Consider the following 27778-nt stretch of genomic DNA (forward strand, 5'->3'; position numbering starts at 1 on the left):
CTGAGACGATTCACAGATGAATCAATTAGCCATCCATCCATCCATCCAAAAAATAATGAATGATTATTTTGGCAATGTTTTAAGTCTATAATTTAGATTCTAAACTTCATAACAAATAAAATCTGCTTGCTTTTCTCTCTCTGATCCATGCCATTATAAAATAAATACTTGGGGATTTTTTTTAGCGTTAACAGCTTTAAGAAGTCGCTTTGGGAATTTGTAACAGGCATTTGTTATTGTTTTAACATCTCATAGAATAAATGATTAATCAAGGTAGAATAATCAATCCAGACAGTACATTTTAGTTTCAGTCCTACACAGAATTAAAAATACTATCAAAAAGGCAGCGTCTTACATTCACCTGTGTAATGCAGGTGTCAAACAGCATACTATAAAGATTTGGGGACTTTTAAAAGTCAGTCTCAAAAAAACTTTTTTCCTGATGGTGGATGATGGAAAGAAGCTTCCATTGCACGAGTGGAAGTGAATACAAGTTGTCCTTGGAAAACCTTCTCAAATTTCCTCTCTACTTGCTCTTTACCCAACAGCCACAACTGACAAACAAACCCAATTCTTTAAACAAATAATTAAGGTTTTCCCCCCAAACTCTCTGAGCTGCCGAGATAATACTCAATTACCCAGCAGTGATTTAAGCATACCTAAGCCCTGCATTGTGAAGCCCTAAATCCTTTCAAACCCTTCAGGAGGCCCAGGAGCAAGTTTTTTAAATGAAAAGGCTGCTCCTCTGAATGGGGAGAGGGTCCAGCCTTGTATGCACCTGCCCACTCCTCACGCATGTTGTAGTCCAATCGGGGGGGGTGGGGGGGTGACACTGTGGTGGTGATGGGGGGGGGGTTGACAGCAGGGAGTGAACTGGATGGAATGTGTTTCCGCTGGGTGGAGTGACACCCGTCAGGGGGCGGGAGGGGGGGGAGGTGTGGGGTCGGTGGAGGGTTGACTATCACCCTAAAGAAAGGCTCTAGCGAGAGGAGGAGGAGGGGGTTGGGGAGCATAAAGGCCCTCCATGTCCAGATAGAATAGATGCTGGGAGTCTTTTCCTGTTTGGAAATTAAGGTCTAGAGAAGGACAGGGGCAGAATGACTGGAAATACCAATCAGATATTACAAAGCCTTTTAAGGAAGTTTAGCTGTGGAAGAGTTAAGATAGTCACATAGCGTTAGGTGAGAGGGGCAGACATGCAGCAAGTTCTCAGTAGGATTCGAACCCACGGTGTTGGAATGAAGCCTGAGCTTAGACAGTCTATGCTGAGATATCAGCACCTCTAGCAAGGGTTTTATTTGGGGTTTTTTCCAGAAAGAGAGCAGGGTGGTGGAGGGAGAAAGGTGACCATCCTATTTGTGGATCCAGGTGAAAGTTCCATGTGGTAGCAAGCATCTAGCCTGCTTAAGTATCCCTGAGCAAGACCCTCGAATTCCAACCAGCTCCTGGGGCACTGCTCCGTAGCAAACTGTGACCTCTGACCTTTGTGTGAAGGTGAAAAGGTGAAAAAAGTATTTCCCTTCAGGGATCAAATATATAAAAGACAAAATAAGACCTCCACATGTCCACGTCTGGTTACCCAGCAAACGCTTGACAGAGTAGACCAACCCACCAGCCACACACAAGCAGACCAACAAGCCACAACCGTTGAAGTCACAACTTTTCCTTTAATGCACCGAACATCATCAGCAGGAATATTCACAAACCTGCCATGAAAAGCTTATAGACAGGAGATTTATACAACCACTGTCCTTACACATTTATCTTTCTAAAATGGGTTTCCAGAGCTTGGTTTTACGATTTTCCTGCAGATTTACAGCTCCTTTTGACAGTATATTTGATTTTCACGTCATAGTGATATAACTAGCTTCCTCCACAATCCATTTCATTAACATGTGACTTGTAAAACTCTCCGAGTCTGTCAGACAAGAGATTCTGTCTCACATTCCCCCAACCCTCTGGCCAAGCACGCACTGCTTTCCCCCGCTCTATCCTGTCATTAAAGGCAGAGAGGAGCAAGAGGGGGAGAGACAGAGAGGAGTGAGAGAGGGGGGGGGTAGGAGAGAGAGAGAGGGGAGAGAGAGGCAGAGAGGAGAGAGAGGAGTGAGAGAGAGGGGGGGGGACAGGAGAGAGAGAGAGAGGAGAGAGAGGCAGAGAGGAGCAAGAGGGGGAGAGACAGAGAGGAGAGAGAGGAGTGAGAGGAGAGAGAATGAGACAGAATAGAGAAAGAGAGAGAGGAGAGAGAGGCAGAGAGGCAGAGAGGAGCAAGAGGGGGGAGAGACAGAGAGGAGAGAGAGGAGTGAGAGAGGCAGAGAGGCAGAGAGGCAGAGAGGAGCAAGAGGGGGGAGAGACAGAGAGGAGAGAGAGGAGTGAGAGAGGCAGAGAGGAGAGAGAGGAGAGAGAGGAGAGAGGGGAGAGAGGAGAGAGGGGAGAGAGAGGCAGAGAGGAGAGAGAGGAGAGAGAGGAGAGAGGGGAGAGAGAGGCAGAGAGGAGAGAGAGGAGAGAGAGGAGAGAGGGGAGAGAGAGGCAGAGAGGAGAGAGAGGAGAGAGAATAGAGAAAGAGAGAGAGGAGAGAGAGGGGGCAGAGAGGACAGAGAACGAGAAAGAGGCAGAGCGAGAGAGAGGCAGAGAGGAGAGAGAGGAGTGAGAGAGGGGGGGGGGGACAGGAGAGAGAGGCAGAGAGGAGAGAGAACGAGAGAGAATAGAGAAAGAGAGAGAGGAGAGAGAACGAGTAAGAGGCAGAGCGAGAGAGAGACAGAGAGAGACAGAGTGTGAGGGGGGAGAGAGAGAGGGGGGCGGGGGGAGGAGGGGGGGGGGAGGGAGACAGAGAGGAGTGTAACCGCAGCATGTTCAGACCTGTCAGAAACCTCAAACCTCACCAGACCAACGTTACCCAACCACCAGCGCTGGAACGACTTTCAGAAGAGAATAAATGGAGCCTTTCCAGAGGATCAGTAGGTGGTCTTGGCAGATAAAAAGTCAAACTGTTAGAGGGGTAAAAATTATGAGTTTCATTTTGAAAACAAGAAAAGAAAAAAACACTGTTTGAAAATAATGCCACCTGTTGTGATGAAATGACTGCTGTAAAACGTCGCTGAATATGAGGCTACTAGTCAGGTGGAGATCTCCGCTGTGGAAATGGTCATATTTCATATCGTATTATCAATTTGTAGTTTCAGATGAGCCTCAGACAAAAGGTAGTTTCCCATCCTAAAGGGATTTATCTGTCACTTTAAAACCCCTCGTACGTGTAACTTATGGGCCCGTTCCTCACACGAAAAGGGGCTTTAGTTTTGTCAACAGGCACAAGAGCCGAACCAGATGTCTCCTTTCCCAGCAAATAATGTCAGGAGATATTTTAATGAGGAAGAAATCCCTGAGAGGAGGACAGATGAGGCAAGGGAGGAAGACACGCCACTGGAGCCGGGGTTCAAAGAGGGCCCCCGAGAGGGTTGCACAAGCGCTGATGTCCTTCAGCTTCACAGGACGGTGGGTGTGGAGGAGATGCCCGGCAGCAGATTCGTGCCTCGACTTCAACAGGGCAACAGCTCAGTCCTAGAGCAAGGCACCGACACCACAAGGACTGGGGGTTCAACTCCACTGCTGTCCACCCACGCTAAAAACGTCTGTATTCACATCACTATAAAGCCCTTTGGATAAAAAGATTGATAAAAATGGCCACATTACATCTGACCACTTACCACGAAATACTTAAAAAACACACTTCAGTTTGGTGTGAAACACAGCAGAAAAACTCAACAATGGCTGACTAAACACAGTGACCTGTGTTGGGGGTTCTGTTTTGCCCGATGTCTGGAATGAGGACTTCTAGAGACGAAGAGACTGGCCACAGTAAAGCAGCTCTTACAGCTCAAGCCAATGCCAGTATTTTGCATTCTTTAGACTGATGACATCCTCGATTTAGACAAAGCTGGAATGTTTAGCCGCTGGCTATTTGCTAAGCAGTCTTTCAGGGGATCTTTAGATGGGAGAAGATAGAAGAGCTGATAGGTGAGAAGGCCTCATTTACATCCAACCGACAAACAAAGCTGATGGCCACAGGCCAGTGACCGGAGACCCGACACTGGAGCAGAAAAGACAAATAATGTTTACCTCACAGAGAAAAGAATCTCCAACAACTACGCTTGACAAATGACGTCGCTTGTGTTGAGAATTACATTCTGATTACCAAACCTAGAGGTTAGAGACAGAGCGGCAGTGAATCGAGCCAAATCTATTCTATGAGTCTTGGATGGGGATGGTAATGATTGAAGTGTTAATGATTAACTGCCATTCTGACCAATCAACCCCATCAACACAAAGGTAACTTCAAATAAATAGCCATGCGTTGATGAGACTTTACAGTTTAGGGCCTTCAATGAGAGTAAGAGACTGAACTGTAAATGCAGCAGACAAAGGCGCTATATGCACCACAGCTGCCATGTCCAGGGGCCGAAGTGAAGGAAGCAATGGGGAGTTTGGCTTGCGAACCACGTCCGCGAGGACGACAATGTACGATGTATGCATCAAGCCTACGAGGGGCGGAAATCTTTTGGACTCTCACGACTCGACTCAATGTCGATTCTTGGGGGTCACGATTAGATTCAGAATCGATTTTCGATTCAGAAGGATTCCCAGTTCAAAACAACGCTGGCCTTCCACGATGACAGCGAATGACTAGCCACTGTCGTGTTTTCCGGAGGCCGGGAGGGTGCGCAGCAAGTCAACATCGCCGACAGCGAGGAAGCTACTTAAGACTACAAAAATCGATTGTTGGAATTTGCGAATCGATTCAGAATCGTAGAGGAATCACGATTCTTAGGTGAATTATTTGTCCCCCACCCCTAAAGCCTACATGGTTGACACTTAACGTCAGCCTATTCAGAAATGTCCGCAGCAGTCCGGTCGTGGCAGGGTGAATGATGGACTATTTTTGACTCGCCTTCTCCAAAAAGCAGCCGCTTGTTTTTTCTCCCTCAGCTGCAACCTTTTTTGCGTGTGATGTAGTTCACAAAAACCTCAATGCACTTTGCAAAACAGATATTCTGATGTCCTAATTTGATTTGATGGTACATGTGTAAATGGGTCACAGACGTAAGGCCGTTTGTTCATAGTGGCTGTATTAGCTAAGCGGTTAACAGTTAAAATATCTCACATTCGCATCCCGAGTCTCACAAGATGAAAACGGCAAATATTTAGTAATTACACTGAAGTCTCTTTTCCTCTGACATCTGACCTTCAATCACCTTAAATGGACATTTCATTAGAGGAGCCAGTGGGTGCTCACAAGTAGTACAATAGTTGACCCATTTGTTGAACGGGTTCGAACCACAAGACATGGTGAAATTATTTTGCTTTGTTTTTCAAGTCTCATTAAGGTTTTTGTCTCTAGATTGACTTGCTGGTTGAAGGGAAGACCCGTTGCTCTTGCCTTGCTCTACATTCCCATGATTCCCTGTCTACCCAGAAGTGTACAGCCTTGGGGTCAGCCTCAGGGAGAGGGAGGGGGGCGCACAGCATGGTCCAATTAACTTTCCTCCCATGACTTCATCGCATTCTTTGCTCGCCAAATGAACAATGACCGCTTTGACTTTTAACGTGTGGGCACCACCACTTCTCACTCCTTTTTTTTTTCCTTCTCATTTTCATTATTTTCTGCCATCTGCTCGTGTATAACATCTGTTTGTCTTCCTACCAACTCCCACAGACAACAGCACCAAGGTGACAGACATGAGAACACACCAACAACTGGGAAAGAACCTATGGATATTACAGGTCCATAACTCACATTAAGACCATGCGCTGATCCAGAGGAACCTCGAAGACAAACAGGAGAATAACCTTCAATTCCTGGAATTACTAAATCACAAACAACCGTTACTATGGAGCGCTGGGGTTAGAGGGCGTTCTGATAATGCTACAAAAATTCTTGTAATTCTAGAATGATGATGGATGACAGAGAAGTAGCAGAGATAAATAAATGATCATGGATAAACGCTTCACTGAGAGCACCTCTGAGTCTTACAAAACCTCAAATAATTCATGATTTCAGTCTTGACACAGACTGAGGCTCTGCTGTGAAATCTAGCCCACACCAACCCAAACCCCCCACACTCATCAGCAGGGCTTTCCCAGTGAGAGGGTCACTAGGAGAGGCCATGTTCCTCTCCTAACAGGTGCTGGGGTTAGTGTTTGACAAGCAAGCGCCTCTGGGGAGATAAAAACACTGAACAAATTGAGAGTTTTATTTGGAGAGTTGGGGGAGGGCGGATCACGACCGAAGAATCTCAGGAATGCTCTGGAGCTCCTCATTCACAGGACAGCTCGTCTGCGGCTGACTGGACCCATGAGAACTGTCAAAGGGGTGCAGAGAGTAGAGACCTCTGACACCTACGGCTAAACTCCAACATAAACCTTTTCTTGTGATTATCTGTCGATCCCTAAATGAGAAAACCATCTTTTTCACTTTCTCCTCCTCTGCGGGGAGGTCAGAGATCAGCGTCCCTGAAGCTGATGAGGATTTAGAGTCTTGCTCAAAGGTACCTGAACAGGGCAGATGGTTGCGACTGGGGCTTGGACCCTGAGACTTTTGATTGATGGGCGTTATGTTAATCGCCGCGCCATCCTGCTGCCATTTCTCACTAGCATTTGGATTTAAAGAAATGTCAGCCATGACCGCGGCTCTGACGGGGAAGCTCATCACAGCTGTCTATCAGAGAGATGGACTGACTCCATACTACCTGCTTATAATGTTGGAGATGAACTGACGCTTACCCTTCAGTGGCTGTCATTTTAGTTCATCGGCCAAATGACTATTAGTCAAGTTTATTTGTGTAGCCTTAAAACAAAGTTATGGTCTCAGAGGGCTTTACAATCACACCGTGAAAAACGACTATGGACGGACAACATCCTCTACTATTAGACCTTTGATTCGGATGAGGACAAACCCAAACGAAAAGAAAACGCTATTCACGGACAAAAAGGGAAAAACCTTAGGACGAACCAGGAGGGATCCCTCTCCCAATGAGGAAACGGAGGCGGAAAAAAACCAAAACACTTAATGACTACTCTTAGCGATAATGAAACAAAACAAAAAAAATCTAAATCAAAAAAATCAAAGTGGACACTGGGACTCTACTGCATAAGGTAAATATATAATGCAGAAAACAGTGTATCGACTAAAGTAATATCTATTAGAGCACAGTGTATTTAAAAAATTAGCTGTGATTTTCGTCACATGCTGGATTGGGGTCACAAGGCAGTCAGAAAACAGAGACTAACAATGGGAACTCCAACAGCAGTTATACATTGATATCTCTGTTAATCTTTAACCAAGTTCTATAAAGTGGAATACCTGCCCTAAAAGCAAAGCTGTTGGCAGTTTTCACATACCAACTGGTATCCTGATATTATTCAGTAGCACAAACAACTGTTAGCTTAACCTAGGTAGCATGGGGGGAGGAGGACGTTCAGGAATCATGTTATTTTATGTTACATGTTATGCTGGAAAGCTGCACTCCTTACTGTTGGCTGCTTCTTATATTGATAAATCACTGCAAACGAGCTGGTCGCCTTTGAGACTAAAACTTGTAAAGTCAAGGCTAAGATAAAAAGGCAAGTCGAGTGAAAAATCGGCAGTGTAACTCCACATCCATGTAGTGAAACAGCCTCCGGAGCTGGATTAGCCGAGTCCCCTGGAAGGTTTTCCTGTGGTAGGATGCCCCTGCTATCACCTTAATCTACTCGTCTGTTTGATAAACAAGGTAGTCGGCAGGCACCCATTGAAGGAAGGGAGATTAAAATGGAAACAGACAGGCTGGTGGCGGAGCGAGGCCGAGGTGAACATTTGGAGTGTGTGGGGTTGTCCTTGTGGGGGTAGCTGGGGAGGTTTTCACAGTTGAGTATGAGAATTGAAATCAAGCCCTGCAGCGCACTGACAAACTGATGAGAGCACCACATTAACTGACTAGCTCCGTTCCTCACAGAATGCAAAGCAAGGAGACGTCCCAAGTGCATGCTGGGAATTTACAACCAGCCAGATGCTGGTGACATTTGACAAGTTAGTTTATTCTATGCAAGTCTCTCTTACAGCCACTGTCACAAGCAACCGGACATTATTTGGACCATCTATTCAATCTCACAAACAAGTAATAAAACAGTTAAAGAGTGAGATTTGGGCCGAACCAGCAGCTGTAAACTTGTAAACAAAAGAGTTCGGGTTCCAAAGTTGACCGGGGGGTGGAGAAGGTACCTAAGATTTCTGAAGGGTCTCCTGGATTTGGGAGGAAATGCTATGGGGGTGGGGGGTAATGATTGGAGGTGCTGCCCTGTCATCATTCATTCAGGACTGTGGGTTGAGTCCACATTGCCTAGCTACCAGTTTGAAAGAAAATTGGCCCTTTGGGAATTCCTCTGACTATCAATGGAGAACCTCACACATTTGGCCAGCGAGTGATATGATGGACATGACTTCAACCACAATATCCATTCAGCATGATCTGGGCAAGGTCTGAGATCAAACTATGCCATTAAATATGTTCTCCTTTTAAGAAATAGCTCGCCATTAAATCCAAACAACAGCTGTCTGCTAAGAAATCAACATTAATCATAATTATTATTAAAGGTCAATCTTGGCCACAGAAAAACAAAATGGAGATCTTTTCATTTCATGAATGAAAAGATCTTGATGATAGAGCTCTTTCGCCATGGCATGACTACATATCAATTACATAATTTGAGTAAAACAATACAATTACAATTTGAGCTGTACTGCTTTGAATTATGGGGGCAAGACTTCTCCATCTGAAAGATTTAGTCTATTCGAATATTGTGAACAAGATGCTCAAATTCATCAAAAATCTAACAAATGATCAGTTTAACAAAGACTGGCATGCCAGGAGGACACAGCATCTGGCGGATCCAGATGCGGGAGCCAATATACAAAGATGTGTTTAGCTAAGCTTTAATTGCCAAGGCCACCAAAGATGCACTTCCCCAACCCATAGGTGTTACAACACAAGGCGTTCAGGAACAAACAGAGATGGGTAACAGAGACAAAAGGCCTCAGCAGGATTCAGTGGGGACAATGTGCTCACAGCATCGCTCGGTGGCCCTCCCCGACTCTCCTCTGCACAGTCAAGAGCGAGCTAATCATTGTCCTTCCATGAGGAACCACCATCCAACAGGCCACTCATTGTCCTTGGGACAAGATGGCAGTCAGTAATCCCTGGCAAGCAGTGGGACAGTTAATTTATGCCGACAACCAGCCAGACATAGAGAAGACTACAGAGCATGACAATGCCTCATCTGGAAACCTCCTTTTAAAAACCACATCAGTCAGGCATCTAGGCCAAATTTTTAGACATGAAAAATCCCAACAATGAACTTCTTCAGCTCTCTGACAAAGCCCCTGCTGGTGGCGAAGACTGCCAGAGGACTTGTACGTTCAGCTGTAATCTGGCTTGGGCATCTGAAACATTAGCTGGGGGATGAAAAAAAACTTTCCTTGTCATCTTGTCATGAAGATTTGATCTTCAATTGTTTGGTCTGGAACTTTCGAAGATTTTTGATGCGGGGGGGGGGGGTAAAGTGATGAAGGATGACCGACTTTATCCTTTGAAAATGTGACAACTCTGACTAGACAATTGCTAATATTAAAGTAAGCTCATTGAAAATGTATTTTAATGCGCAAGCTGTGGCAACAAATTTCCCCAAGAAGGACAATAAAAATTATGATAAAACACTTGAAAAATGATCTCTGAAGAGCTCTTTCGAATCAACTTAATGTTTTTACAGGATGGAATCATGTGTTTTCAAATACAAATAAAAAAACCCAATCATCTTCCTCACAGTTGTTCAATGTTAAATTATTTAACCCTTCTATGGCAATATATTTGACGGTCTCAGATCCAAGCAACTTCTCCAGTGTCATGTCGTTTCAGTATGAACATGTAATTCATTTTCTGGCTGCATGTCTCCACTGTAAAGGCACTTGTGTCAAATTTATAGAAAAGGTCAACGAAAAGTTTCCGGTGTTGACATGAAGTAAACATCGCTGTACTGACGTGTCAGACCCATTTTCGACCTGACGAGACCAAACGTGCAGAGCTTCAGGTTTTCCTCTCCTACACAGAGACTATCCGGATGCATGTTTTAACGTGGATGTCAGACGTATAACAGCTGCATAAACAGTTACTAAAGTTATGCCAGAGCCCACGTCCGGTCCCCCTCCTCAAACAGTGCTCTGCACACACAAGAGGTGGGGGTTGGGGGAGTGGGGGCAGCTGGAGGAACTAGTATGGAGACATCCACCTCCAGTCCTGCCTTCTGCTCAGCTGTGGATGTCTTACGGCCAAGGCTGGACAGTTGCCAGCTGCCAAATGTTGAGCTGCAGCTGATAATGTCTCCTCTACCAGCTACCGTGGAGGCAGACTACTCAGTCTTCAACTTGAGCTTCCCCTCTTTCGCACTCTCCACATTATACGTGGCTGCTTACACAGTGAAATGATCACATTTGGCCAGTTAACCATCAGTTACAACAGCTTGAGGATGAACAGTTTTAGGGCATCTGGGTAGTGTGGTGGTCTATTCCGTTGCCTACCAACAAGGGGATCACTGGTTCGAATCCCCGTGTTACCTCCGGCTCGATCGGGCGTCCCTACAGACACAATTGGCTGTGTCTGCGGGTGGGAAGCCGGATGTGGGTATGTGGCCCGGTTGCTGCACTAGCGCCTCCTCTGGTCGGTTGGGGCGCCTGTTCAGGGGGGGGGGGACTGGGGGGAATAGCGTGATCCTCTCATGCGCTACGTCCCCCTGGTGAAACTCCTCACTGTCAGGTGAAAAGAAGCGGCTGGTGACTCCACATGTATGGGAGGAGGCATGTGGTAGTCTGCAGCCCTCCCTGGATCAGCAGAGGGGGGTGGAGCAGAGACCGGGACGGCTCGGAAGAGTGGGGATACCAAGTCCAGTTGCACTCGATTCAATTCCTTTGGACAACCATGACCTGGATGAACAGAGGTTGAACAGTTTTTCCAGTTCTGATCTGAACTCCGGAATGGAGAGCAGCACCAGTTGCATCCCATTGTCTCCACAGACTTGTGTAATGGTGTTGGATTCTGCAAAGCTCAGAAAGGAAATTGAAGATGTTATCATCTTACATCTCTATCAACTACGCAATTACCAAAACTCAGGTGGAAAAGATGAACAAAGGCTGACTATCACATTTCAAACTCTGCGTATAAATCAGCTGGCACATCTGCCACATTCCCCATAATTACCTGTTTACCACTCTGCTTTGAAAGCAAGTCACTTTTCACCTCTTCTTTTCCCAACCACAAGGGCTCATTCCTCTCGGCGAGCAGGGCTAAAATTATCCTGCATGCATCTGCATGTCTGTGTAACGCATCTCTTCCCCTGTCCACAGACTGCACGCCGTCTATAATAATAGAAAACCCCTCTCCCTGGGGCATTTAATCATTTCCTGGGCACAGATTCTCAACCAAGGCTGAGATGCAGCCCCCCCATGTAGCCTCGTACACTTCCTACTGGTTTCTCAGAGGTCAGTGGCTTCTCTCCAAGCCCAGTCCGTTCTGAGAGATTCCCACCGGTTTCTGCTTCTTTCCAGCCGGGGAGGAAGTGGTTAGTTAGGGCAGTTCGTGGTTTGGTTAAAAGGCCAAAAGGACTCCGGTCGTATTCAGGTCGCCAGGCGCTTGTCTTGTGTCAACACTGGAGGTTTTGTTGACAGACGTCACTGTGGGAGGGCGGGTTGTCCTGAAGTGTACATCACTTCTTGCTGTCAGGAGCAGTGTGGGCCACAGTCAGAGTTGCAGGAGTACTTCATCTAATCATTAACATTTTTAATCACTTTGGTAACACAAACCCCCCCCCCTTTTCTCCCCAATTGTACCCGGCCAATTACCCCCCACTCTCCCGAGCCGTCCCGGTCGCTGCTCCATCACCTCTGCTGATCCAGGAGGGCTGCAGACTACCACATGCCTCCTCCCATACATGTGGAGTCACCAGCTGCTTCTTTTCACCTGACAGCGAGGAGTTTCACCAGGGGGACGTAGCGCGTGGGAGGATCACGCTATTCCCCCCAGAACAGGCCCCCCACCAACCAGAGGAGGCGCTAGCGCAGCGACCAGGACACATACCCACATCCGGCTTCCCACCCGCAGACACGGCCAGTTGTGTCTGTAGGGACGCCTGACCAAGCTGGAGGAAACACGGGGGTTTGAACCGGCGATCCCCGTGTTGGCAGGCAGCGGAATAGACCGCCACGCCACCCGGACACTGTTCACAATTCCTTCTATATGGAAACAGTAAGGAAATAAACAAACCGATAAGCCCGGAGAAATGTATTTGTTGGTTGCTGTCTGGTTTGATAGACACACGAAGGTGGAAGTGGTGTCAGACGAAATCAGCGGGACATCTTTTACCCGAGTTTGTCAATAAAAGTATATGTAAAAGTATATGGTGGCTAAAAATGCCAGGAAACCAAGGCTTGAAAGAGCCAAGCAAAGGTCACTTATTACTGCAACTTTACAAAAACCCTGGAGACCAAGATAAGCAAGGCGACACCTTTACCTAAATAGACAAATCAAGTCTTAATCCCACCCCCCTACCAGAGCAGGGGAGCGTGTTGACTTTTAACCCGGAGATTCTATCTCAGCAGTTCTGGAAATAGGATTTGTTTAGTCTGAACCTGCATGAACCAGCAGAGAAGACAACTCACATTTTCACTGTCTGCAAGACAGAAAACAAGGAATCAGAGACGAGCCAAGGCTACATCACCGAGAGCCCAGGTGTTCAAATATTCCCTACAGCGTATCCTAACACACAACTACATGGGAAACACACAACAATGGGAAAAGTGTGGATAAGGCAATCACAAAACATACCTGCAGTTTTCCTTTGAGAGGAAAGTTTAGTGACTCAGTTCTGAAAAACAGGCAGGGGGCAGCCTGTCAGTGGCATTTGAGGGTTCAGCTAGCGGCAGCCGGGCTCAGCCGGACCACGGCAGCCGGCCTCAGCCGGACCACGGCAGCCGGCCTCAGCCGGACCACGGCAGCCGGCCCATGGCAGCCGGCCTCAGCCAGACCACGGCAGCTGGGCTCAGCCAGACCACGGCAGCTGGGCTCAGCCAGACCACGGCAGCCGGCCTCAGCCAGACCACGGCAGCCGGCCTCAGCCAGACCACGGCAGCCGGCCTCAGCCAGACCACGGCAGCCGGCCCACGGCAGCCGGCCTCAGCCAGACCACGGCAGCCGGCCTCAGCCAGACCACGGCTTGTCAGTGGAGCTTTTTATTTACCAACTGTACATCTGGTGGTCTCTAGGTGATACCAACTAAAAGGGTTCAAGGCCAGTTCATAGTCTTGACGCACCCTACGCGGACCGTCCTCCGCTGGGGTCCGCGCAGACCAAAGTGACGCAATAGCGGACCTCAGCGTACGTCCGCGCGTATCTGGCGTTCGCGTACCGGTGTCACACAAAACCCGGCTCGGCACGAGCTGGTGTCACACAAAACCCGGCTCGGCACGAGCTGGTGTCACACAAAACCCGGCTCGGCACGAGCTGGTGTCACACAAAACCCGGCTCGGCACGAGCTGGTGTCCCAGCGACATGCAGTGCATGAGCCCTGTACTCACACTAGGCTATGTGAGCCCCCTTATAGAGCATTAAAAAACCAAACAAACCGTGGTTTTAAAAAAGTCACCTGACAAAAACAGCATCAACGCTAGAACGACCGGGATCTCACCAATATCGTTCTGGCAGCTGGCGGCTGTTTTCCCGATCTGAGAGGGACGAGCGCAACAAGCTAGGCCTCAAGGAAGCGCTCCGTAGCTTTACTGCTTTCTGCATGTAAACCCTGCGACTTGGCCTCCGAAGCATCATGAAGCCATGTTACAGCATGTATCCGGGGTAAGTGTTGTGGTGGGGAGGTGGCTTTATGTGGAGACGAACCTGTAATTACAGCTGCTGCATGGGAAACACAGCTTCCAGCCGAGCCGTGTCGTGTGTGCGTTGTCACAGTGACTTCATTTTGTGCTCGGGGGATCTCATCAACACCTGCAACATTAAGTTTGATCCAGATGTCGGGTACAATGGGAGGTGCACTAAACCATCGCCACGGACGCACTGTTCGCAACAAGCAGGTTCCAGAACGTTATCTAGATCAGGGTAGGAGGCACTTTCTGAGGGGGGAAAACAAAAATGAATTCATAAACTAAAGCACGGTGAAACCCAAAACGACAACAGTAGATACTCGTCTGTACATGTAGCAGCTCACCAAAGAGGTGATAAGATGCTCTATTCACTAATGAAGCTGATCAAACAACCCAAGCCATGTTGGCATACACCTCCAGCACACACCTGTGTGATGCCGTACGCGGGAGAGCAAACAGAGAGGGTATTACTGCCTGCAGAAAGTCTGTGTGGGGGCCGAAGGGCTAATGAGCTTATGGGCTATATGGGCTGCTCATACTGGCCTCCCATTGTACCAATTAGTATCACTTGTCCCACATGCTCTTTGCAAATTCACCTCTTCCAGCACGGGAGATTATTGTGGTCAAGCGGGTGATGAAATATCAAAAGGTCAGAGCAGTTACGCATGGCCAACTATGGGTCAAGTTTCTAAACAAAGCGGTGGAGGCCAACCAGAGGCGGAGCTAGAGCAGATCCTGGTAGAAGAGAAACACAACGATGGAAACATCACACTCAATTACAACGACTAGGGGGTGGAAACATTAAGGACACATCCGAAACACAACGGAAATCCCTACCTAGCAAATGTATATTTACAATATGGTCACACTCACTGTTTTTGGGGGGGGGGTTCCCCCCCCTTTTCTCCCCAGTTGTACCTGTCCAATGACCCCGCTCTTCAGAGCTGTTCTGGTCGCTGCTCCACCCCCCTCTGCTGATCCAGGAGGGCTGCAGACTACCACATGTCTCCTCCCATACATGTGGAGTCACCAGCCGCTTCTTTTCACCTGACAGTGAGGAGTTTCACCGGGGGACGTAGCACGTGGGAGGATCACGCTATTCCCCCCAGTTCCCCCTCCCCCTGAACAGGCATCCCGGCCGACCAGAGGAGGCGCTAGTGCAGCGACCAGGACACATACCCACATCCGGCTTCCCACCTGCAGACACGGCCAATTGTGTCTGTAGGGACGCCCAACCAAGCCGGAGGTAACACGGGGATTCGAACCGGCGACCCCTGTGTTGGTAGGCAACGGAATAGACCGCCATGCTACGTGGATGCCCCACACTCACACTCTATATATATATATATATATATATATATACACACATATACACTACCGTTCAAAAGTTTGGGATCACCCAAACAATTTCGTGTTTTCCATGAAAAGTCACACTTATTCACCACCATATGTTGTGAAATGAATAGAAAAAAGAGTCAAGACATTGACAAGGTTAGAAATAATGATTTGTATTTGAAATAAGATTTTTTTTACATCAAACTTTGCTTTCGTCAAAGAATCCTCCATTTGCAGCAATTACAGCATTGCAGACCTTTGGCATTCTAGCTGTTAATTTGTTGAGGTAATCTGGAGAAATTGCACCCCACGCTTCCAGAAGCAGCTCCCACAAGTTGGATTGGTTGGATGGGCACTTCTTTGAGCAGATTGAGTTTCTGGAGCATCACATTTGTGGGGTCAATTAAACGCTCAAAATGGCCAGAAAAAGAGAACTTTCATCTGAAACTCGACAGTCTATTCTTGTTCTTAGAAATGAAGGCTATTCCATGAGAGAAATTGCTAAGAAATTGAAGATTTCCTACACCGGTGTGTACTACTCCCTTCAGAGGACAGCACAAACAGGCTCTAACAGGTACTATTTAATGAAGATGCCAGTTGGGGACCTGTGAGGCGTCTGTTTCTCAAACTAGAGACTCTAATGTACTTATCTTCTTGCTCAGTTGTGCAACGCGGCCTCCCACTTCTTTTTCTACTCTGGTTAGAGCCTGTTTGTGCTGTCCTCTGAAGGGAGTAGTACACACCGGTGTAGGAAATCTTCAATTTCTTAGCAATTTCTCGCATGGAATAGCCTTCATTTCTAAGAACAAGAATAGACTGTCGAGTTTCAGATGAAAGTTCTCTTTTTCTGGCCATTTTGAGCGTTTAATTGACCCCACAAATGTGATGCTCCAGAAACTCAATCTGCTCAAAGAAGTGCCCATCCAACCAATCCAACTTGTGGGAGCTGCTTCTGGAAGCGTGGGGTGCAATTTCTCCAGATTACCTCAACAAATTAACAGCTAGAATGCCAAAGGTCTGCAATGCTGTAATTGCTGCAAATGGAGGATTCTTTGACGAAAGCAAAGTTTGATGTAAAAAAAATCTTATTTCAAATACAAATCATTATTTCTAACCTTGTCAATGTCTTGACTCTATTTTCTATTCATTTCACAACATATGGTGGTGAATAAGTGTGACTTTTCATGGAAAACACGAAATTGTTTGGGTGATCCCAAACTTTTGAACGGTAGTGTATATATATAAAAAATACGAAAATGGAACTGGTTAAGACCAAACAGCCTGGAGAAACAGGGAGCCGGGCCGGTTGTTTATCTCCCAGCAGCTAGCATGTCTGGGGGGGGGGGGGCTTACGGGACTTGCCACAACACCCAACGACACCACGTGACGGTCCACCAACGTGAAAGGCCTCTGCCCTCACTCCAACCACAGAGCTTCTAATTACCACCCAGTGATGAGGACGCCAAGTTCCCACTTCAAAGCCAGGACTGATGACTGGGACTGAAGACCCAGGTGAACGGTTAAGACTCCCACAAAACCACCAAGCACACAGGCGACCCTCAGGTGTTAGTCCTGCTAGAAGATGAGGGGGAGAGTACCAGGGAGGAGAAAAAAGACAGACCAGAGAACCCAAGAAGGGTTTGGATGAACACCGAGGACAGACCGCAAACAATGACCACACAAAAAGGCTAATCCAGCCACCAAGGACCCCCACCCCCCCGCCCCCCCCGCCCCTCCCCGGCCTTCCCCACGCCTACAGAACAAGACAAAAGAGGTTTGTGAAGTCGCAGGACTCGAGGAGGGGAAGGCAGGAGCGGTCACCCGTGCCTCTGATGTAGAGATAGGAGCCTGTCCACGTCTCAGACCAGAGAACCTTTGATTTCTTTTAGTGTGTGTGTGGGGGGAGGGGGGAGAGGGGGGGAGGGGGAGGGGGGGGTCACTGCTGTGAGCCTAAAGCTGATGTCCACCGCTGGAATGAACATTAAATTCTGAAACAAAAGTCCTAAAGATGTGTATGTGAGGTTGGCGGTGACGGTTTTAGGGCGCTGAACTGCTGTGTTTAGCTGGTATTCGATGACGCCGACTTTACTTTCTGGGCCGAGTGCTGCAGGGAAGACTCGTCCCGTTCGGTCCTGGACTACAACATCTCTTTATGTCTACCATCCCCGCACAGCTCCCTCACGCTCCCGACCGGATCAACACCCCGGTGAAACGCAGAACCGAGCGTCACCGACATGACGAAGAGGACGACGGCGAGGAGGTGAGGAGCGGGGGGGCCTCAGCACCCCCGAGGACAAGACCAGCAAATCCTCCTCGGACGCCAAACACGACGGAGAGGCTGCTTACTGAACGTCACGCTTCACCGGGTCACGAAGCCGAGGAGAGTTTAAACATCGATTCATCAAACCTCAGGACAGGAATCAAGGCACATCCCTGCCGCTTCCAATCAGACGCCTCGGGGTCGAACGCCGGTGTGGTTTTTATAGTAAGCCGACGTGCTTCGCCGCCCGCCCAGACGGTGAGTCACGCCGTGATGTGCTCAGCCAGACGTCGCCCTGGGCCTCCACAGTCCCGGCTTCTTATCTGAGCTTCCAGACCACAGGACAGAGTGTCAGCATGGGGGGTCCCCCTGATGACATGCAACGCTCTCTCTGGGAACAGCTGACAGTTCTCTCAGATCTTCTTTTGGGGGGGGGGGGGGATTTGTTTCCCCCCTTTTCTCCCCAACTGTACCCGGCCAATGACCCCGCTCCTCCGAGCCGTCCCGGTCTCTGCTCCACCCCCCTCCGCCGATCCGGGGAGGGCTGCAGACTACCACATGCCTCCTCCTCCAGCCGCCTCTTTTCACCTGACAGTGAGGAGTTTCACCTGGCGGGCGTAGCACGTGGGAGGATCACGCTATTCCCCCCCAGTTCCCCCTCCCCCCTGAACAGCGACCAGAGGAGGCGCTAGTGCAGCAATCAGGACGCGTACCCACACCCGGCTTCCCACCCGCACACACGGCCAGTTGTGTCTGTAGGGACGCCCGACCCGGCCACAGGTAACGTGGGGATTCGAACCGGCGAGCCCCGTGTTGGTAGGCAGCAGAATAGACCACCACACTACCCGGACGCCCTTCCTCAGAAGATCTGAGCAGATGATGACTAGTCACTGCTGGTCCTCCTCTTGTGGTGCTGCTCAGTTCAGATCTGGGTTCTGATGTAGATGCACTATCTTACTACACAGCACAGTTCCTCCGCCCACTGGAGATGAGGTGTGTACCGATGGATGAGTGGCCACAGGGGTCCAGAGACGTTCTGGACCAAGGCAGGGGGATGTCACAAGACGGTGCAGAGTGAAGAAGACGCTTCACAGGAAGTGAACGGGCTCGGCCAGGCGGACATCCAGCTAACGTCACGCTCGGCTTTACTCTCCACGGCTTGGCCGCTCCGCTCACTTCCAGCACACGTGGACACCATCAGGACGCCTGGACACCTCGGTCCACCGACCGGCCAGGCTCATCTTTCACTATTGTGCCAACAAATTGGACTCTTTCCTCAGACTAACACAAGATGGTAGGAGAAGCAAACTAATTCAGCTAAAAAAACTTGCCGATGGCTCCTAACTACTGATAGGGAGTCGTCTGCTCCCATATTGTCACCATGTGTGTGTGGTGTGTGTCTGTGTGGTGTGTGTCTGTGTGGTGTGTGTCTGTGTGGTGTGTGTCTGTGTGAGAGTCTATAAACGGCCCTACTAAAGCACTTGGGGCCTTGGTTCGTTTTGGAGGGTATTGGGGACGATCAGGGGCTCCTATAAAAAATAGCAGAGAAATTAAAAATTATGCATAAATATGCATAAATATGCAAAATTTGCTTTTTTCCAAAAATGGCTAAAAACCACTTTTCTCGGCATGTCAGATGATTCTGAGCATCTTTGATTTTTTCACCTATATACAAAAAATTTCTGGGACTTAGAAATGTTTTGACATTATGCAAAATATGCACTTATGATCCTCATTTTTTTTGTAGGAGGTAGGTATTGTTCCAGAGAGGACCAGAAAAATAGCAGGAAATTAAAATAATTATAATAATTATGCATAATTATGCAAAATATGCATTTTCTAAAAATGGCCAAAAACCACTTTTCTCGGCATTTCAGATGATTCTGAGCATTTGGGGGGAGGGAGTTGGAGGGGGGGGGGGGTTTAGGGGCAGGGGGAAGGCGGTTAGCTGGCAGGATGAAGAGGAGGGAGATTTAGACGGGTGGAGAACCAAACCGCTACATTGTAGCGGGGCGCTTCTAGTGACTGTTAATAAAGAACAAAGAGTTTCCATCAAACAACTTGTAATAAATCACAATCAAGTGACCAACGAGTTGTGTTGACAACAAGAGGAAAGTAAAGCACTGCCTGAATCCCAGCTGGACCAGCTCTATAGGGCCAGCAGATAAGACACAGGCCGGTGTGCGCTGAAGCACCAGGAACGACACAACTTGACCTTCACTTCCTGGTTCCCAAAGCTATGGTGACACTAGACAGGATTTGAGTGGTTTCTTCTCTTCCCGTCTTATCTGGCCGGCTCTGAGAAACCGAGCCATAGATATGGAAGACGGCAGCTATGTAACCTTGACGCGTCGTGTGGCGTGTGACGCTGGAGACCGTCATGTGACCGCCCGGGGGTTAGCAGGCAGTCTCCCACTGTGGTCTCCATTCAACTCCAAGGTGACGCGAACAAACACAGAGATAACCACCGGACGGCCTTATCACGCCAAGTCTTACTGCTACCGCCCGCCTACGAGACGGTGCTCCTCTGCACTCGGAGGCCCGGAGGCCGGGGCGGGGGTCCCACGTCTTCCCCCGCGGGTTCTGCTCCCATCAGTTCTTCCCCACTTCAGCTGTGTTTAAAGAAACACAGGACGACGGGTAAACCACTCGTCGGCCCGTCATCTTCCTCGGGGGCTGCACTGCAACCCATGGAGCCGGGTCACATGAGACGCCGTCTGTGGAATCACGTGAAAACCGCTGTATTCAACCCGACGCTGGGAGGAAGGGGAGGAGAGCGGTACCGATGGCGCTCTTTGAAGTTTGAGCCGTTTGTGCGGCAGCGGGCCCAAAGCACAGCGTAGAATTCTCTGGAAACATAAAAGGATCCCCTCTCATAATTTAACCGAGCGTGGTGGCTCTGCCTGTGCTGTATTACAGGCCGGTCAGATGAATGGCTCAGATCTGACATCCGAGCTCCAAGTCTCGGCAGCGCTCAACTTTCCACGAGCCCCGTAACATTTCCTGCTTCTTTCATCGGCTGCGATAATGCACCGCTGATCCGGGGGCCAAACGGTCCAGCTGTGCGTCCGTCAGAATGTTTAAAAACCAAGATTCCCACGCTGTGCTGCCGAATCCCGTCCTAGCACAATAACCATTTGGAGCCACATGACCTCCCCCCCCCCCCTTCCAATTTTAGACTGGTATAATTTGCAACAGCTGGTTACCCCAGGAAAAAGAGCCTTCGTGTTTTACGGTGTTTGGGAAAGCCTGAGGGGAACATGACGAGCAGCCCCGAGGGCCGGAGAACCAGTGGTCATGTTTTTCCCACACTGCTGCCTGTCTCCAGGACGGACCGTCCCCTTCCTGTCTGCAGGCAGGAGAGCCGCTCGGGCCCCTCGGACACGTCACAGACTGCTGGAACGCAGCAGGAATGGCAGATGGCCGCACGGCTCTCAATTTAGCATGACACACGGCCAAGTGTTTGGCACAGAAACATGGCAAATTTGCTGTGACCAATCAAATGTACTGACTTTGAGAACATACTTATACGATCCAAGGGGCCCTACTGGAGGCAGCTTGGGTGTCATTTTGGTTTCTGAGTTCAAGTGATTCATTTCTGCAAAGTGGGAAAACACCCAAATATGAACAACTAAAATCCCCAAGCACGTCCGAAAGGCCGCCACGGGTCGAGCAGGTTAATGATCAACATGGCGATTGTAATCTGGCTAACAGCCGAATGTGTGGAGACGGCAGGTGTTCATGGCGGCGCAGTGGGAGTGAGCGTCTCAGTGTTTATAGCTAACTCCTCACACATCCGCCTGCAGTCCACAGTCCACAGTCCACTACACAAACAGCAGACAGAGATATGTAGGGTTCGCACAACAGCTTCCTGTACAAGGACCCTCTCTGAACGCCTTTAAAAGTAGACCGAAACAGGCCTGTGGGGGTCTGCCCCCCCTGGGAGCTTTCTCCACACCAACCACCGCATGAATATTCAGCCCTCTCCGGGGGAGGAGTGGAGAAGAAGAGCAGGAGGAAGAATTTTAAACATTGCTTCAGAAAAGAAACACCAGAAGACAGTGAAGGGTTCAAAATAAATGACGGTATTGCTGAAGGTGAGACGGTATCTCAAGTGCTCGGCTGACAAACTGTAGATTCTGCAGTTTTTCTACATACCGAGGGACAAAACACTGAACATTCGTCTACCAAAAATGAACACATATATAAAGGGTCATGTTTTCTCAATGGATAGAGAGACAGACAGACAGACAAACAGAAAGAGCGAGAGAGAGACAGAGACAGAGAGAGCAAGAGAGAGAGACAGAGACAGACAGACAGAGACAGAGAGCTAGACAGAGAGAGACAGAGACTGAAAGAGAGAGAGAGAGACAGAGACAGAGAGAGACAGACAGAGAAAGAGAGCGAGACAGAGACAGAGAGAGCAAGAGAGAGAGACAGAGAGAGCAAGAGAAAGAGACAGAGAGAGACAGACAGAGACAGAGAGAGCAAGAGAGAGAGAGACAGAGAGAGCAAGAGAGAGAGACAGAGAGAGAGAGACAGACAGAGAGAGAGAGCGAGACAGAGACAGAGAGAGCAAGAGAAAGAGACAAAGAGAGCAAGAGAGAGAGACAGAGACAGACAGACAGAGAGAGACAGAGCAAGAGAGAGAGACAGAACAAGAGACAGAGAGAGACAGAGACAGAGACAAAGAGAGCAAGAGAGAGAGAGAGAGAGACAGACAGACAGAGAGAGAGAGAGCGAGACAGAGAGAGACAGAGCAAGAGACAGAGACAAAGACAGAGAGAGCAAGAGAGAGAACGAGAGAGAGCTGCAGTATCAGGTTAGGACATGCCTCCTTCCTGCTCAAACCAGTCATTCAAGGGCATCCAAAGATAAAAAACATAAAACAGGCATCAAAAAGACCTGAACGTACACCGACCAAAGCAGCAGAGCGGAGCTGTGGCTGATAAAGACCTCACCCAAAACACTTCCTGGAGAAAACCTTTCACCGCGGCTCAATATGTCTGTTTATGACAATACCCATCTTTCAATTCAAACAAACAGCCAAAACACGTCTTATTTCGGCCTTCGTTTGGTTTGTGAGACCAGGTATAATCTCTTAAATTACTTGTTTTGGCCCTTCGTTCGGTTTGTGAGACCAGGTATAATCTCTTAAATTACTTGTTTTGGGCCTTCGTTCAGTTTGTGAGACCAGGTATAATCTCTTAAATTACTTGTTTTGGCCCTTCGTTCGGTTTGTGAGACCAGGTATAATCTCTTAAATTACTTGTTTTGGCCCTTCGTTCAGTTTGTGAGACCAAGTATAATCTCTTAAATTACTTGTTTTGGGCCTTCGTTCGGTTTGTGAGACCAGGTATAATCTCTTAAATTACTTGTTTTGGGCCTTCGTTCGGTTTGTGAGACCGGGTATAATCTCTTAAATTACTTGTTTCTGGCCCTTCGTTCAGTTTGTGAGACCGGGTATAATCTCTTAAATTACTTGTTTTGGGCCTTCGTTCAGTTTGTGAGACCAAGTATAATCTCTTAAATTACTTGTTTTGGGCCTTCGTTCGGTTTGTGAGACCAGGTATAATCTCTTAAATTACTTGTTTTGGCCCTTCGTTCGGTTTGTGAGACCAGGTATAATCTCTTAAATTACTTGTTTTGGGCCTTCGTTCGGTTTGTGAGACCGGGTATAATCTCTTAAATTACTTGTTTCTGGCCCTTCGTTCAGTTTGTGAGACCGGGTATAATCTCTTAAATTACTTGTTTTGGGCCTTCGTTCGGTTTGTGAGACCAGGTATAATCTCTTAAATTACTTGTTTTGGGCCTTCGTTCGGTTTGTGAGACCGGGTATAATCTCTTAAATTACTTGTTTCTGGCCCTTCGTTCAGTTTGTGAGACCGGGTATAATCTCTTAAATTACTTGTTTTGGGCCTTCGTTCGGTTTGTGAGACCAGGTATAATCTCTTAAATTACTTGTTTTGGGCCTTCGTTCGGTTTGTGAGACCAAGTATAATCTCTTAAATTACTTGTTTTGGCCCTTCGTTCGGTTTGTGAGACCAGGTATAATCTCTTACATTACTTGTTTCTGGCCTTCGTTCGGTTTGTGAGACCAGGTATAATCTCTTAAATTACTTGTTTTGGCCCTTCGTTCGGTTTGTGAGACCAGGTATAATCTCTTAAATTACTTGTTTCGGCCCTTCGTTCGGTTTGTGAGACCAGGTATAATCTCTTAAATTACTTGTTTTGGGCCTTCGTTCAGTTTGTGAGACCAGGTATAATCTCTTAAATTACTTGTTTTGGGCCTTCGTTCGGTTTGTGAGACCAAGTATAATCTCTTAAATTACTTGTTTTGGCCCTTCGTTCGGTTTGTGAGACCAGGTATAATCTCTTAAATTACTTGTTTCTGGCCTTCGTTCGGTTTGTGAGACCAGGTATAATCTCTTAAATTACTTGTTTTGGCCCTTCGTTCGGTTTGTGAGACCAGGTATAATCTCTTAAATTACTTGTTTTGGCCCTTCGTTCGGTTTGTGAGACCAAGTATAATCTCTTAAATTACTTGTTTCAGCCATTCGTTCGGTTTGTGAGACCAGGTATGATCTCTTAAATTACTTGTTTCTGGCCCTTCGTTCGGTTTGTGAGACCAGGTATAATCTCTTAAATTACTTGTTTTGGGACTTCGTTCAGTTTGTGAGACCAGGTATAATCTCTTAAATTACTTGTTTTGGGTCTTCGTTCGGTTTGTGAGACCAGGTATAATCTCTTAAATTACTTGTTTTGGCCCTTCGTTTGGTTTGTGAGACCAGGTATAATCTCTTAAATTACTTGTTTTGGGTCTTCGTTCGGTTTGTGAGACCAGGTATAATCTCTTAAATTACTTGTTTCTGGCCTTCGTTCAGTTTGTGAGACCAGGTATAATCTCTTACATTACTTGTTTCTGGCCTTCGTTCGGTTTGTGAGACCAGGTATGATCTCTTAAATTACTTGTTTCTGGCCTTCGTTCAGTTTGTGAGACCAGGTATAATCTCTTAAATTACTTGTTTTGGGCCTTCGTTCAGTTTGTGAGACCAGGTATAATCTCTTAAATTACTTGTTTTGGGCCTTCGTTCGGTTTGTGAGACCAAGTATAATCTCTTAAATTACTTGTTTCAGCCATTCGTTCGGCTTGTGAGACCAGGTATAATCTCTTAAATTACTTGTTTCAGCCATTCGTTTGGTTTGCGAGACCAGGTATAATCTCTTAAATTACTTGTTTTGGCCTTCGTTTGGTTTGTGAGACCAAGTATAATCTCTTAAATTACTTGTTTTGGGCCTTCGTTCGGTTTGTGAGACCAAGTATAATCTCTTAAATGACTTGTTTTGGCCTTCGTTCGGTTTGTGAGACCAGGTATAATCTCTTAACTTACTTGTTTCGGCCTTTGTTTGGTTTGTGAGACCAGGTATAATCTCTTAAATTACTTGTTTTGGGTCTTCGTTCGGTTTGTGAGACCAGGTATAATCTCTTAAATTACTTGTTTCTGGCCTTCGTTCAGTTTGTGAGACCAGGTATAATCTCTTACATTACTTGTTTCTGGCCTTCGTTCGGTTTGTGAGACCAGGTATGATCTCTTAAATTACTTGTTTCTGGCCTTCGTTCAGTTTGTGAGACCAGGTATAATCTCTTAAATTACTTGTTTTGGGCCTTCGTTCAGTTTGTGAGACCAGGTATAATCTCTTAAATTACTTGTTTTGGGCCTTCGTTCAGTTTGTGAGACCAGGTATAATCTCTTAAATTACACAAAGCTCATGCTGGCACAGAAGTTTAGAAAGAAAAAGATGTCAGATCGGTGTGTCGAGTCAATATCCGCACAACTAAATCCGTGTCAGCTGGCACACAGGTTCACAGGTAGAGCTCGGTTCAACCACAGGGCGTTGGTCTAGCCAGCCAAATGCGGAGGCGGTGCACAGGGATCTCACGTGCCTCACAATCACATGAAAAACAAGCTGCCATCATCAGAAAGCACTGGTGAACTTGGCACTTCAAATGGCAGGCAACACAGGTCGGTCCTAGTTGCCTGGAGTTCAGCAGGCCTGTACAGGGCCCGCCAGAGCTCTGCGAGGTACACTGGAATTCTGAGTCAGTCGGGTTAACCAAAGAAAACACAAACAAACGAAGTGAGATGTGTTCCAAGGAAAACTTGTAGAGGAAAGAGAAGCCTTGCCCTGGCCATGCGCGGTGCGGGCTGTAGTCCCCATCGGGGTCTGCAGGCCACAGCCCACAGATAGGTTGCTCACCAAGTTCAATGAGCAGGGTGACTAAACGACTCAGGAATGTGGAGCACTATTAAAAACAGTGGTGCTGGGTGGGTGCAGATAGACCTGGCTCACAAATAGACCGTCGTCAGAAAGGTCCAGCCTGTCTGAGGACAAGACGGGACTCACGTCTATCTAAGCCCAACGGCCTCCCAAGAGACGGGCCGCTTCACGACACCCCATATTCAAACCAGTCCAAATCAACCGAACCTTAATGTCACTGATCACAAGCAGGAACAACCACCAGCGGTCCCACCCTGCCGGGACAGAGGACATGCTGGTCTTGTGGTGAGTTTGAAAAGACTCCGAGTCAGAAACTCGTGTCTGAGAATAAAAGAGCTGCAGCTTGACAGGAAAGCCAGCATGACCCATTCCCCCCCCCCCCGCAAACGGAGGCGTACGAAGTTTAGCAATCGGAAAAGCAGTTCCAAGAAAAACATCCTCCACTCCTACCCGGACCCAGCGGCCCTCTGCGGCTCTGGGGCCTCCAGACAGGGCGACATCTTCAGGGGCCCGGGTCGTTGTGCAGCAGCAGTTGTTTAACACGGGACAACAAAGTAGGGCCATGTGTAACAGCGCAGTCAAGGACCCGGGCAGCCGAACGAATCACCCCAGTTCACTTCCAGGGAAGTGTCACGCAAAAACCCCAAAACCACCGCTGGAACGTCCCCCCCCCCCCCGGGGCCCACATCAGGCCAGCTGTGGCTCTGAGCTGCTCGCACGGGACCACGTTTTCACCACACTCCCAACACACACCGGTTGTGTGTACTTATAACGTAAAGCTGGTGGGGTTTAATCCCTCGACCCGCAGTCGACCTCCGCGCCTCTGGCTGCGCCTCTGGCACACCGGCGAGGGCGCTGAGGGGACCACGGTGCCGCTGCCTAAACGTTCCCGTTGCCCCGTCTTACTACCACATGTTTCCGGCTCTGCCGCAACAAAGCTTCCCCAGCGGTCAATACACCGACTCTCCACCTACCCCCTCGACATGTGCGCGCGTGCGTGTGCGTGCGGTTAGGCGACCTACCCAGGTGCAGGGTGAGGTTGATGGAGTTGGGGAACTGGATGCCCGCTAACATCGTCTGGCTTTGCCACCATGTGGTGTCCTGCTGGTTGTTGTAGTCGGTCAGGTACACGGCGCTGTGGTGCTGCCGGGGGTCCCGGGCGTCGCAGATGTGGCAGGACTTGGTGACCCCGGTGGCCCCGGTCTGGACGCAGTACTCCTCCGGGGGGGACCCGCACGTATTGGTGGCCACCACCGTAACGTTGAAGGCGGCGTTGACGAACTCGGGCATGCAGCGCTGGGCTCGGTTCTGCTCGTCGGCGCATTCGTCCATAGCCCCGCGGCTGCACGCAGCCAGGCAGCCCAGCAACACCGCGGCTCGGATCAGCGAGCGCATTCTGTCCAAGTTCTCCTCCCGAACCGGATAAAGTTCTGCTGCAGCGACGCGACTCCGACTCCTTCGAGCTCTCCCGACTTTGTGGCAGCGGACCAGTCACCGAGATCCGGAGAGAAGCAGTAAGACCATGCGGAACGTTTCCCCCCGAACCGCCGCCGCCGCCGACCCGAACGCTGCGCCGCTCCGGCCCCGAAATCTGCGCTCCCGTCGTGTAAGCGCCGCTCGCTCGGCTCCGCTCGTCATAAACAGCACGGAGGCAGGATCGCGTCCACCGCCATGGAAAAAGCTCCGCAGGAAAAGAACTGGATCAGACTACACCCAAGCTGCTACTGCGCAGGTCAGCAGGCGCACAGCCATCCTGCGTCCACTTCCGCAACAGGGAAGCGCTGGATGCGCCCCGTGCACGCGGACCAGCGCAACTTTTCCGCGTCAACTGTGACGTTCAGCTCGAGCGGCTTGCCTTGAACAAGTCAATAAAAGGAAAAATCCACCAAGCCCCCGGAACCGCTCACAGCCACCAGAACCTTCCACAGCCCCCAGAACCTTCCACAACCCTCAGAACC

At 48.6% G+C, this 27778-nt stretch overlaps 1 protein-coding gene across 1 annotated transcript in view; it reads right to left on the bottom strand.

Moving 5' to 3' along the window:
* The window catches only part of lamc1 (laminin, gamma 1), a 107095-nt gene extending 79575 nt beyond the window's left edge, over positions 1 to 27520 (bottom strand). The window contains exon 1 of the mRNA XM_056293945.1: positions 26843 to 27520. Coding sequence (XP_056149920.1) covers positions 26843 to 27215 — 373 coding nt within the window. The 5' untranslated portion in view covers positions 27216 to 27520. The remainder of the gene's footprint in view (positions 1 to 26842) is intronic.
* Between the last annotated feature and the right edge of the window lie 258 nt (positions 27521 to 27778).

The sequence above is a fragment of the Lampris incognitus genome, chromosome 14, assembly GCF_029633865.1.
Source record: "Lampris incognitus isolate fLamInc1 chromosome 14, fLamInc1.hap2, whole genome shotgun sequence".
NCBI lineage: Eukaryota > Metazoa > Chordata > Actinopteri > Lampriformes > Lampridae > Lampris > Lampris incognitus.